At 47.8% G+C, this 12,572-nt stretch overlaps 1 protein-coding gene across 10 annotated transcripts in view; it reads left to right on the top strand.

Annotated features, from left to right (window-relative positions):
• LOC110530891 (casein kinase I) overlaps positions 1-12,572 on the top strand; it is a 69,412-nt gene that overhangs the window by 22,772 nt on the left and 34,068 nt on the right. For all 10 annotated transcript variants that reach the window (XR_005053004.1, XR_005053005.1, XR_005053003.1 and 7 more), the window contains exon 3: positions 5,122-5,191. Coding sequence is in view for 7 of the 10 variants with exons in the window: in XM_036986734.1 (XP_036842629.1) it covers positions 5,122-5,191 (70 nt within the window). In the remaining 3 variants the exon portion in view is untranslated. The remainder of the gene's footprint in view (positions 1-5,121; positions 5,192-12,572) is intronic.

The raw sequence follows: 12,572 nt of genomic DNA, 5'->3' as shown, positions 1-12,572 counted from the left end.
AACAATACTGAATGAACACATTTATTTTACCTTAATATTATACATCAATAATATCAATTTAGCCTCAAATAAATAATGAAACATGTTCAATTTGGTTTAAATAATGCAAAAACAAAGTGTTGGAGAAGAAAGTAAAAGTGCAATATGTGCTATGTAAAAAAGCTAACGTTTCAGTTCCTTGCTCAGAACATGAGAACATATGAAAGCTGGTAGTTCCTTTTAACATGAGTCTTCAATATTCCCAGGTAAGAAGTTTTAGGTTGTAGTTATTATAGGAATTATAGGACTATTTATTTCTATACCATTTGTATTTCATATACCTTTGACAATTGGATGTTCTTATAGGCACTTTAGTACTGCCAGTGTAACAGTATAGCTTCCGTCCCTCTCCTCGCCCCTACCTCGGCTCGAACCAGGAACACTTCGACAACAGCCATCCTCGAAGCACCGTTACCCATCGCTCCACAAAAGCCTCGGCCCTTGCAGAGCAAGGGGAACAACTACTCCAAGTCTCAGAGCAAGTGACGTCACCGATTGAAACGCTATTAGCGTGCACCTCGCTAACTAGCTAGCCATTTCACATCGGTTACACCAGCCTAATCTCGGGAGTTGATAGGCTTGAAGTCATAAACAGCTCAATGCTTGAAGCACAGCGAAGAGCTGCTGGCAAATGCAGGAAAGTGCTGTTTGAATGAATGCTTACAAGCTTGCTGCTGCCTACCACCGCTCAGACTGCTCTATCAAATATCAAATCATAGACTTAATTATAACATAATAACACACAGACATACGAGCCTTAGGTCATTGAGCCTTAGGTCATTGAGCCTCAGGTCATTGATATGGTTGAATCCGGAAACTATCCTTTTTGAAAACAAAATGTTTATTCTTTCAGTGAAATACGGAACCGTTCCGTATTTTATCTAACGGGTGGCATCCCTAAGTCTAAATATTGCTGTTACATTGTACAACCTTCAATGTTATGTCATAATTATGTACAATTCTGGCAAATTAATTACTGTCTTTGTTTGGAAGAAATGGTCTTCACACAGTTCGCAACGAGCCAGGCGGCCCAAACTGCTGCATATATCCTGACCGCTTGCACATAACGCAAGAGAAGTGACACATTATCTCTAGTTAAAATAAATTCATGTTAGCAGGCAATATTAACAAAATATGCAGGTTTAAAAATATATACTTGTATTGATTTTAAGAAAGGCATTGATGTTTATGGTTTGGTGCAACAACAGTGCTAAATCATCACCCGTTTGGCGAAGTAGGCTGTGATTCGATGAAAAATTAACAGGCACCGCATCGATTATATGCAACGCAGGACACGCTAGATAAACTAGTGTTAAGATGTTTTGTTTTTTATAAGTTTAATGCTAGCTAGCAACTTACCTTGGCTTCTTGCTGCCCTCGCGTAACAGGTAGTCAGCCTGCCACGCAGGCTCCTCGTGGAGTGCAATGTAAGGCAGGTGGTTAGAGCGTTGGACTAGTAACCAGAAGGTTGCAAAAACTAGTCATCGAGCTTTCAAGGTAAAAATCTGTCGTTCTGCCCCTGAACAAGGCAGTTAACCCACTGTTCATTGAAAATAAGAATGTGTTCTTAACTGACTTGCCTAGTTAAATAAAGGTGTAAAAAAAAAAAAACATCGGTGTCCAAAAATACAGATTCCCAATTGTTATGAAAACTTGAAACCGGCCCTAATTTATCGGCCATTCCGATTAATCGGTCGACCTCTAGTAGATACTACTGGTTATGAATCCTTATTCCTGGTGCATACTACTGGTTATGATTCATGTTAGATAAAGCTGTAATAGTCCTGCAGCATGTATGTAGTCCTAAAGCTGTTGTAGTCCTAAAGCTGTTGTAGTCCTGCAGCATGTATGTAGTCCTAAAGCTGTTGTAGTTCTAAAGCTGTTGTAGTCCTGCAGCATGTATGTAGTCCTAAAGCTGTTGTAGTCCTAAAGCTGTTGTAGTCCTGCAGCATGTATGTAGTCCTAAAGCTGTTGTAGTCCTAAAGCTGTTGTAATCCTGCAGCATGTATGTAGTCCTAAAGCTGTTGTAATCCTGCAGCATGTATGTAGATCTAAAGCTGTTGTAGTCCTGCAGCATGTATGTAGATCTAAAGCTGTTGTAGTCCTGCAGCATGTATGTAGATCTAAAGCTGTTGTAGTCCTGCAGCATGTATGTAGATCTAAAGCTGTTGTAGTCCTGCAGCATGTATGTAGTCCTAAAGCTGTTGTAGTCCTGCAGCATGTATGTAGATCTAAAGCTGTTGTAGTCCTGCAGCATGTATGTAGTCCTAAAGCTGTTGTAGTCCTGCAGCATGTATGTAGTCCTAAAGCTGTTGTAGTCCTGCAGCATGTATGTAGATCTAAAGCTGTTGTAGTCCTGCAGCATGTATGTAGTCCTAAAGCTGTTGTAGTCCTGCAGCATGTATGTAGTCCTAAAGCTGTTGTAGTCCTGCAGCATGTATGTAGTCCTAAAGCTGTTGTAGTCCTGCAGCATGTATGTAGATCTACAGCTGTATGTAGATCTAAAGCTGTTGTCGTCCTGCAGCATGTATGTAGTCCTGCAGCATGTATGTAGTCCTAAAGCTGTTGTAGTCCTGCAGCATGTATGTAGATCTAAAGCTGTTGTAGTCCTAAAGCTGTTGTAGTCCTAAAGCTGTTGTAGTCCTAAAGCTGTTGTAGTCCTAAAGCTGTTGTAGTCCTAAAGCTGTTGTAGTCCTAAAGCTGTTGTAGTCCTAAAGCTGTTGTAGTCCTGCAGCAGTCCTAAAGCTGTTGTAGTACTGCAGCATGTATGTAGATCTAAAGCTGTTGTAGTCCTGCAGCATGTATGTAGTCCTAAAGCTGTTGTAGTCCTGCAGCATGTATGTAGTCCTAAAGCTGTTGTAGTCCTGCAGCATGTATGTAGTCCTAAAGCTGTTGTAGTCCTGCAGCATGTATGTAGATCTAAAGCTGTTGTAGTCCTGCAGCATGTATGTAGTCCTAAAGCTGTTGTAGTCCTGCAGCATGTATGTAGTCCTAAAGCTGTTGTAGTCCTGCAGCATGTATGTAGATCTAAAGCTGTTGTAGTCCTGCAGCATGTATGTAGTCCTAAAGCTGTTGTAGTCCTGCAGCATGTATGTAGTCCTAAAGCTGTTGTAGTCCTGCAGCATGTATGTAGTCCTAAAGCTGTTGTAGTCCTGCAGCATGTATGTAGTCCTAAAGCTGTTGTAGTCCTGCAGCATGTATGTAGATCTAAAGCTGTTGTAGTCCTGCAGCATGTATGTAGTCCTAAAGCTGTTGTAGTCCTGCAGCATGTATGTAGTCCTAAAGCTGTTGTAGTCCTGCAGCATGTATGTAGATCTAAAGCTGTTGTAGTCCTGCAGCATGTATGTAGTCCTAAAGCTGTTGTAGTCCTGCAGCATGTATGTAGATCTAAAGCTGTTGTAGTCCTAAAGCTGTTGTAGTCCTAAAGCTGTTGTAGTCCTGCAGCATGTATGTAGATCTAAAGCTGTTGTAGTCCTGCAGCATGTATGTAGTCCTAAAGCTGTTGTAGTCCTGCAGCATGTATGTAGATCTAAAGCTGTTGTAGTCCTGCAGCATGTATGTAGTCCTAAAGCTGTTGTAGTCCTGCAGCATGTATGTAGTCCTAAAGCTGTTGTAGTCCTAAAGCTGTTGTAGTCCTGCAGCATGTATGTAGTCCTAAAGCTGTTGTAGTCCTGCAGCATGTATGTAGTCCTAAAGCTGTTGTAATCCTGCAGCATGTATGTAGTCCTAAAGCTGTTGTAGTCCTGCAGCATGTATGTAGTCCTAAAGCTGTTGTAGTCCTGCAGCATGTATGTAGATCTAAAGCTGTTGTAGTCCTGCAGCATGTATGTAGTCCTAAAGCTGTTGTAGTCCTGCAGCATGTATGTAGTCCTAAAGCTGTTGTAGTCCTGCAGCATGTATGTAGATCTAAAGCTGTTGTAGTCCTGCAGCATGTATGTAGATCTAAAGCTGTTGTAGTCCTGCAGCATGTATGTAGATCTAAAGCTGTTGTAGTCCTGCAGCATGTATGTAGTCCTAAAGCTGTTGTAGTCCTGCAGCATGTATGTAGTCCTAAAGCTGTTGTAATCCTGCAGCATGTATGTAGTCCTAAAGCTGTTGTAGTCCTGCAGCATGTATGTAGTCCTAAAGCTGTTGTAGTCCTGCAGCATGTATGTAGATCTAAAGCTGTTGTAGTCCTGCAGCATGTATGTAGATCTAAAGCTGTTGTAGTCCTGCAGCATGTATGTAGATCTAAAGCTGTTGTAGTCCTGCAGCATGTATGTAGATCTAAAGCTGTTGTAGTCCTGCAGCATGTATGTAGTCCTAAAGCTGTTGTAGTCCTGCAGCATGTATGTAGTCCTAAAGCTGTTGTAATCCTGCAGCATGTATGTAGTCCTAAAGCTGTTGTAGTCCTGCAGCATGTATGTAGTCCTAAAGCTGTTGTAATCCTGCAGCATGTATGTAGTCCTAAAGCTGTTGTAGTCCTGCAGCATGTATGTAGATCTAAAGCTGTTGTAGTCCTGCAGCATGTATGTAGTCCTAAAGCTGTTGTAGTCCTGCAGCATGTATGTAGTCCTAAAGCTGTTGTAAGCCTCCATGTCCATTCTGGGCTAGCTGTTCAGAACATCCTGTGCGTTTAAATGCAATCTGTTTCTGTTTGGCTTGTTGGTTTGGTTTTACACACACTTGCTCAGAAAGCCCTCTCGTCTGTGGTTTGCTTGCGCACTGAGTTTCATGAATGACTCAACCCCCTGTGGTCCTGAACCCCACCACCCGTGCTTAGTCGGGGACACACGTTCACCCACCAACTGAGTTATTGGGATTGATTGATTCACACAGTCTTTTTCCTGTGATGAGGTTATGAGCTATCCCCATTGTTTGACCTCGAACCGTCATCATGTTTGACCTCGAACCGTCATCATGTTTGACCTCGAACCGTCATCATGTTTGACCTCGAACCCTCATCATGTTTGACCTCTAACCCTCATCATGTTTGACCTCTAACCCTCATCATGTTTGACCTCTAACCGTCCTCATGTTTGACCTCTAACCGTCCTCATGGTGTTTGATCTCTAAACCTCATGGTGTTTATCTCATTTCCAGGAGGCCATCAAGTCCCGGGCCCCACAGCTCCACCTGGAGTACAGGTTCTATAAACAGCTGGGGAGTTCAGGTGAGAAACATCACAGAATCATATTGATTCTCTGTGGTCATGAACACCAATGTAATGGAAGTTTATTATCAGGAAAACTGTTAAATGTAGTATTGAATCCACCAATATAATGGATGTTTATTATCAGGGAAATAATTAAATATATCTTCAACTAACCTGTACCCCCGCACATTGACTCGGTCCCGGTATCCCCTGTATAATGTCTCCACATTGAGAGTGTGTGTGTGGCAGGCTTACAGTGATGTCAAAAAACAACATTTGAGAGTGTGCTGACCCTGGTGCTAGAGGGGGTACAGCTGACCCTGGTGCTAGAGGGGGTACAGCTGGAGGTTGAATGTTTGAAGGGGTACTATAACCAGTCTGGGAACCACTGATCTAGGACCAAAAGGCTTCTTAACAGCTTCTATCCCCAAGCCATGAGACTCTTGAACACTTAATCAAATGGCTACCTGGACTATTTGCATTGTACCCACCATATCCTCCATTTTGACGCTGCTGCTACTCCGTTTATTTTCCAGACATGCATCCAGTCACTTAACCTCTACCTACATGTACATATTACCTCAACTACCTCCACTAACCGGTGCCCCAGCACATTGACTCTGTACCGGTGCCCCCTTGTTTATAGTGTCGCTATTGTTATTTTACTGCTGCTCTTTAATTACTTGTTATATTTCAATATTATTTTTTATTGTTTTTCTTAAAACTGCATTGTTGATTAAGGGCTTGTAAATAACATTTGATTTGATTTAAATTTGATATTGATATAACAGGCTGAGGTACAGTCACCAGGTGCTCTCCACTATAACAAACAGGCTGAGGTACAGTCACCAGGTGCTCTCCACTATAACAGGTTGAGCCAGTCACCAAGTGCTCTCCACTATAACAGGCTGAGCTAGTCACCAGTCACCAGGTGCTCTCCACTATAACAGGCTGAGCTAGTCACCAGGTGCTCTCCACTATAACAGGCTGAGCTAGTCACCAGGTGCTCTCCACTATAACAGGCTGAGCTAGTCACCAGTCACCAGGTGCTCTCCACAATAACAGGCTGAGCTAGTCACCAGGTGCTCTCCACCATAACAGGCTGAGCTAGTCACCAGGTGCTCTCCACTATAACAGGCTGAGCTAATCACCAAGTTCTCTCCACTATAACAGGCTGAGCTAGTCACCAGGTGCTCTCCACTATAACAGGCTGAGCTAGTCACCAGTCACCAGGTGCTCTCCACTATAACAGGCTGAGCTAGTCACCAGGTGCTCTCCATTATAACAGGCTGAGCTAGTCACCAGTCACCAGGTGCTCTCCACTATAACAGGCTGAGCTAGTCACCAGGTGCTCTCCCCTATAACAGGCTGAGCCAGTCACCAGTCACCAGGTGCTCTCCCCTATACCAGGCTGAGCCAGTCACCAGTCACCAGGTGCTCTCCACTATAACAGGCTGAGCTAGTCACCAGTCACCAGGTGCTCTCCACTATAACAGGCTGAGATAGTCACCAGGTGCTCTCCACTATAACAGGCTGAGCTAGTCATCAGTCACCAGGTGCTCTCCACTATAACAGGCTGAGCTAGTCATCAGTCACCAGGTGCTCTCCACTATAACAGGCTGAGGTACAGTCACCAGGTGCTCTCCACTATAACAAACAGGCTGAGGTACAGTCACCAGGTGCTCTCCACTATAACAGGTTGAGCCAGTCACCAAGTGCTCTCCACTATAACAGGCTGAGCTAGTCACCAGTCACCAGGTGCTCTCCACTATAACAGGCTGAGCAAGTCACCAAGTGCTCTCCACTATAACAGGCTGAGCTAGTCACCAGTCACCAGGTGCTCTCCACTATAACAGGCTGAGCTAGTCACCAGGTGCTCTCCACTATAACAGGCTGAGCTAGTCACCAGGTGCTCTCCACTATAACAGGCTGAGCTAGTCACCAGTCACCAGGTGCTCTCCACAATAACAGGCTGAGCTAGTCACCAGGTGCTCTCCACCATAACAGGCTGAGCTAGTCACCAGGTGCTCTCCACTATAACAGGCTGAGCTAATCACCAAGTTCTCTCCACTATAACAGGCTGAGCTAGTCACCAGGTGCTCTCCACTATAACAGGCTGAGCTAGTCACCAGTCACCAGGTGCTCTCCACTATAACAGGCTGAGATAGTCACCAGGTGCTCTCCACTATAACAGGCTGAGCTAGTCATCAGTCACCAGGTGCTCTCCACTATAACAGGCTGAGCTAGTCATCAGTCACCAGGTGCTCTCCACTATAACAGGCTGAGGTACAGTCACCAGGTGCTCTCCACTATAACAAACAGGCTGAGGTACAGTCACCAGGTGCTCTCCACTATAACAGGTTGAGCCAGTCACCAAGTGCTCTCCACTATAACAGGCTGAGCTAGTCACCAGTCACCAGGTGCTCTCCACTATAACAGGCTGAGCAAGTCACCAAGTGCTCTCCACTATAACAGGCTGAGCTAGTCACCAGTCACCAGGTGCTCTCCACTATAACAGGCTGAGCTAGTCACCAGGTGCTCTCCACTATAACAGGCTGAGCTAGTCACCAGGTGCTCTCCACTATAACAGGCTGAGCTAGTCACCAGTCACCAGGTGCTCTCCACAATAACAGGCTGAGCTAGTCACCAGGTGCTCTCCACCATAACAGGCTGAGCTAGTCACCAGGTGCTCTCCACTATAACAGGCTGAGCTAATCACCAAGTTCTCTCCACTATAACAGGCTGAGCTAGTCACCAGGTGCTCTCCACTATAACAGGCTGAGCTAGTCACCAGTCACCAGGTGCTCTCCACTATAACAGGCTGAGCTAGTCACCAGGTGCTCTCCATTATAACAGGCTGAGCTAGTCACCAGTCACCAGGTGCTCTCCACTATAACAGGCTGAGCTAGTCACCAGGTGCTCTCCCCTATAACAGGCTGAGGTACAGTCACCAGGTGCTCTCCCCTATACCAGGCTGAGCCAGTCACCAGTCACCAGGTGCTCTCCACTATAACAGGCTGAGCTAGTCACCAGTCACCAGGTGCTCTCCACTATAACAGGCTGAGATAGTCACCAGGTGCTCTCCACTATAACAGGCTGAGCTAGTCATCAGTCACCAGGTGCTCTCCACTTAACAGGCTGAGCTAGTCATCAGTCACCAGGTGCTCTCCACTATAACAGGCTGAGCTAGTCATCAGTCACCAGGTGCTCTCCACTATAACAGGCTGAGCTAGTCACCAGTCACCATGTGCTCTCCACTATAACAGGCTGAGCCAGTCACCAGGTGCTCTCCACTATAACAGGCTGAGCTAGTCACCAGGTGCTCTCCACTATAACAGGCTGAGCTAGTCATCAGTCACCAGGTGCTCTCCACTATAGCAGGCTGAGCTAGTCACCAGTCACCAGGTGCTCTCCACTATAACAGGCTGAGCTAGTCACCAGGTGCTCTCCACTATAGCAGGCTGAGCTAGTCACCAGGTGCTCTCCACTATAACAGGCTGAGCTAGTCACCAGACACCAGGTGCTCTCCACTATAACAGGCTGAGCTAGTCACCAGGTGCTCTCCACTATAACAGGCTGAGCTAGTCACCAGTCACCAGGTGCTCTCCACTATAACAGGCTGAGCTAGTCACCAGTCACCATGTGCTCTCCACTATAACAGGCTGAGCCAGTCACCAGGTGCTCTCCACTATAACAGGCTGAGCTAGTCACCAGTCACCAGGTGCTCTCCACTATAACAGGCTGAGCTAGTCACCAGGTGCTCTCCCCTATAACAGGCTGAGGTACAGTCACCAGGTGCTCTCCCCTATACCAGGCTGAGCCAGTCACCAGTCACCAGGTGCTCTCCACTATAACAGGCTGAGCTAGTCACCAGTCACCAGGTGCTCTCCACTATAACAGGCTGAGCTAGTCACCAGGTGCTCTCCCCTATAACAGGCTGAGGTACAGTCACCAGGTGCTCTCCCCTATACCAGGCTGAGCCAGTCACCAGTCACCAGGTGCTCTCCACTATAACAGGCTGAGCTAGTCACCAGTCACCAGGTGCTCTCCACTATAACAGGCTGAGATAGTCACCAGGTGCTCTCCACTATAACAGGCTGAGCTAGTCATCAGTCACCAGGTGCTCTCCACTTAACAGGCTGAGCTAGTCATCAGTCACCAGGTGCTCTCCACTATAACAGGCTGAGCTAGTCATCAGTCACCAGGTGCTCTCCACTATAACAGGCTGAGCTAGTCACCAGTCACCATGTGCTCTCCACTATAACAGGCTGAGCCAGTCACCAGGTGCTCTCCACTATAACAGGCTGAGCTAGTCACCAGGTGCTCTCCACTATAACAGGCTGAGCTAGTCACCAGTCACCAGGTGCTCTCCACTATAGCAGGCTGAGCTAGTCACCAGTCACCAGGTGCTCTCCACTATAACAGGCTGAGCTAGTCACCAGGTGCTCTCCACTATAGCAGGCTGAGCTAGTCACCAGGTGCTCTCCACTATAACAGGCTGAGCTAGTCACCAGACACCAGGTGCTCTCCACTATAACAGGCTGAGCTAGTCACCAGGTGCTCTCCACTATAACAGGCTGAGCTAGTCACCAGTCACCAGGTGCTCTCCACTATAACAGGCTGAGCTAGTCACCAGTCACCATGTGCTCTCCACTATAACAGGCTGAGCCAGTCACCAGGTGCTCTCCACTATAACAGGCTGAGCTAGTCACCAGGTGCTTTCCACTATAACAGGCTAAGCTAGTCACCAGTCACCAGGTGCTCTCCACTATAGCAGGCTGAGCTAGTCACCAGTCACCAGGTGCTCTCCACTATAACAGGCTGAGCTAGTCACCAGGTGCTCTCCACTATAGCAGGCTGAGCTAGTCATCAGTCACCAGGTGCTCTCCACTATAACAGGCTGAGCTAGTCACCAGTCACCATGTGCTCTCCACTATAACAGGCTGAGCCAGTCACCAGGTGCTCTCCACTATAACAGGCTGAGCTAGTCACCAGGTGCTCTCCACTATAACAGGCTGAGCTAGTCACCAGGTGCTCTCCACTATAACAGGCTGAGCTAGTCACCAGTCACCAGGTGCTCTCCACAATAACAGGCTGAGCTAGTCACCAGGTGCTCTCCACCATAACAGGCTGAGCTAGTCACCAGGTGCTCTCCACTATAACAGGCTGAGCTAATCACCAAGTTCTCTCCACTATAACAGGCTGAGCTAGTCACCAGGTGCTCTCCACTATAACAGGCTGAGCTAGTCACCAGTCACCAGGTGCTCTCCACTATAACAGGCTGAGCTAGTCACCAGGTGCTCTCCATTATAACAGGCTGAGCTAGTCACCAGTCACCAGGTGCTCTCCACTATAACAGGCTGAGCTAGTCACCAGGTGCTCTCCCCTATAACAGGCTGAGGTACAGTCACCAGGTGCTCTCCCCTATACCAGGCTGAGCCAGTCACCAGTCACCAGGTGCTCTCCACTATAACAGGCTGAGCTAGTCACCAGTCACCAGGTGCTCTCCACTATAACAGGCTGAGATAGTCACCAGGTGCTCTCCACTATAACAGGCTGAGCTAGTCATCAGTCACCAGGTGCTCTCCACTTAACAGGCTGAGCTAGTCATCAGTCACCAGGTGCTCTCCACTATAACAGGCTGAGCTAGTCATCAGTCACCAGGTGCTCTCCACTATAACAGGCTGAGCTAGTCACCAGTCACCATGTGCTCTCCACTATAACAGGCTGAGCCAGTCACCAGGTGCTCTCCACTATAACAGGCTGAGCTAGTCACCAGGTGCTCTCCACTATAACAGGCTGAGCTAGTCATCAGTCACCAGGTGCTCTCCACTATAGCAGGCTGAGCTAGTCACCAGTCACCAGGTGCTCTCCACTATAACAGGCTGAGCTAGTCACCAGGTGCTCTCCACTATAGCAGGCTGAGCTAGTCACCAGGTGCTCTCCACTATAACAGGCTGAGCTAGTCACCAGACACCAGGTGCTCTCCACTATAACAGGCTGAGCTAGTCACCAGGTGCTCTCCACTATAACAGGCTGAGCTAGTCACCAGTCACCAGGTGCTCTCCACTATAACAGGCTGAGCTAGTCACCAGTCACCATGTGCTCTCCACTATAACAGGCTGAGCCAGTCACCAGGTGCTCTCCACTATAACAGGCTGAGCTAGTCACCAGTCACCAGGTGCTCTCCACTATAACAGGCTGAGCTAGTCACCAGGTGCTCTCCCCTATAACAGGCTGAGGTACAGTCACCAGGTGCTCTCCCCTATACCAGGCTGAGCCAGTCACCAGTCACCAGGTGCTCTCCACTATAACAGGCTGAGCTAGTCACCAGTCACCAGGTGCTCTCCACTATAACAGGCTGAGCTAGTCACCAGGTGCTCTCCCCTATAACAGGCTGAGGTACAGTCACCAGGTGCTCTCCCCTATACCAGGCTGAGCCAGTCACCAGTCACCAGGTGCTCTCCACTATAACAGGCTGAGCTAGTCACCAGTCACCAGGTGCTCTCCACTATAACAGGCTGAGATAGTCACCAGGTGCTCTCCACTATAACAGGCTGAGCTAGTCATCAGTCACCAGGTGCTCTCCACTTAACAGGCTGAGCTAGTCATCAGTCACCAGGTGCTCTCCACTATAACAGGCTGAGCTAGTCATCAGTCACCAGGTGCTCTCCACTATAACAGGCTGAGCTAGTCACCAGTCACCATGTGCTCTCCACTATAACAGGCTGAGCCAGTCACCAGGTGCTCTCCACTATAACAGGCTGAGCTAGTCACCAGGTGCTCTCCACTATAACAGGCTGAGCTAGTCACCAGTCACCAGGTGCTCTCCACTATAGCAGGCTGAGCTAGTCACCAGTCACCAGGTGCTCTCCACTATAACAGGCTGAGCTAGTCACCAGGTGCTCTCCACTATAGCAGGCTGAGCTAGTCACCAGGTGCTCTCCACTATAACAGGCTGAGCTAGTCACCAGACACCAGGTGCTCTCCACTATAACAGGCTGAGCTAGTCACCAGGTGCTCTCCACTATAACAGGCTGAGCTAGTCACCAGTCACCAGGTGCTCTCCACTATAACAGGCTGAGCTAGTCACCAGTCACCATGTGCTCTCCACTATAACAGGCTGAGCCAGTCACCAGGTGCTCTCCACTATAACAGGCTGAGCTAGTCACCAGGTGCTTTCCACTATAACAGGCTAAGCTAGTCACCAGTCACCAGGTGCTCTCCACTATAAAAGGCTGAGCTAGTCACCAGTCACCAGGTGCTCTCCACTATAGCAGGCTGTGCTAGTCACCAGTCACCAGGTGCTCTCCACTATAACAGGCTGAGGTAGTCACCAGGTGCTCTCCACTATAGCAGGCTGAGCTAGTCACCAGTCACCAGGTGCTCTCCACTATAA

This window comes from Oncorhynchus mykiss, chromosome 8, assembly GCF_013265735.2.
Source record: "Oncorhynchus mykiss isolate Arlee chromosome 8, USDA_OmykA_1.1, whole genome shotgun sequence".
Classification (NCBI taxonomy): domain Eukaryota; kingdom Metazoa; phylum Chordata; class Actinopteri; order Salmoniformes; family Salmonidae; genus Oncorhynchus; species Oncorhynchus mykiss.
Note: the sequence above shows the minus strand (reverse complement) of the source record. Positions and strands in the feature narration are given on the sequence as shown.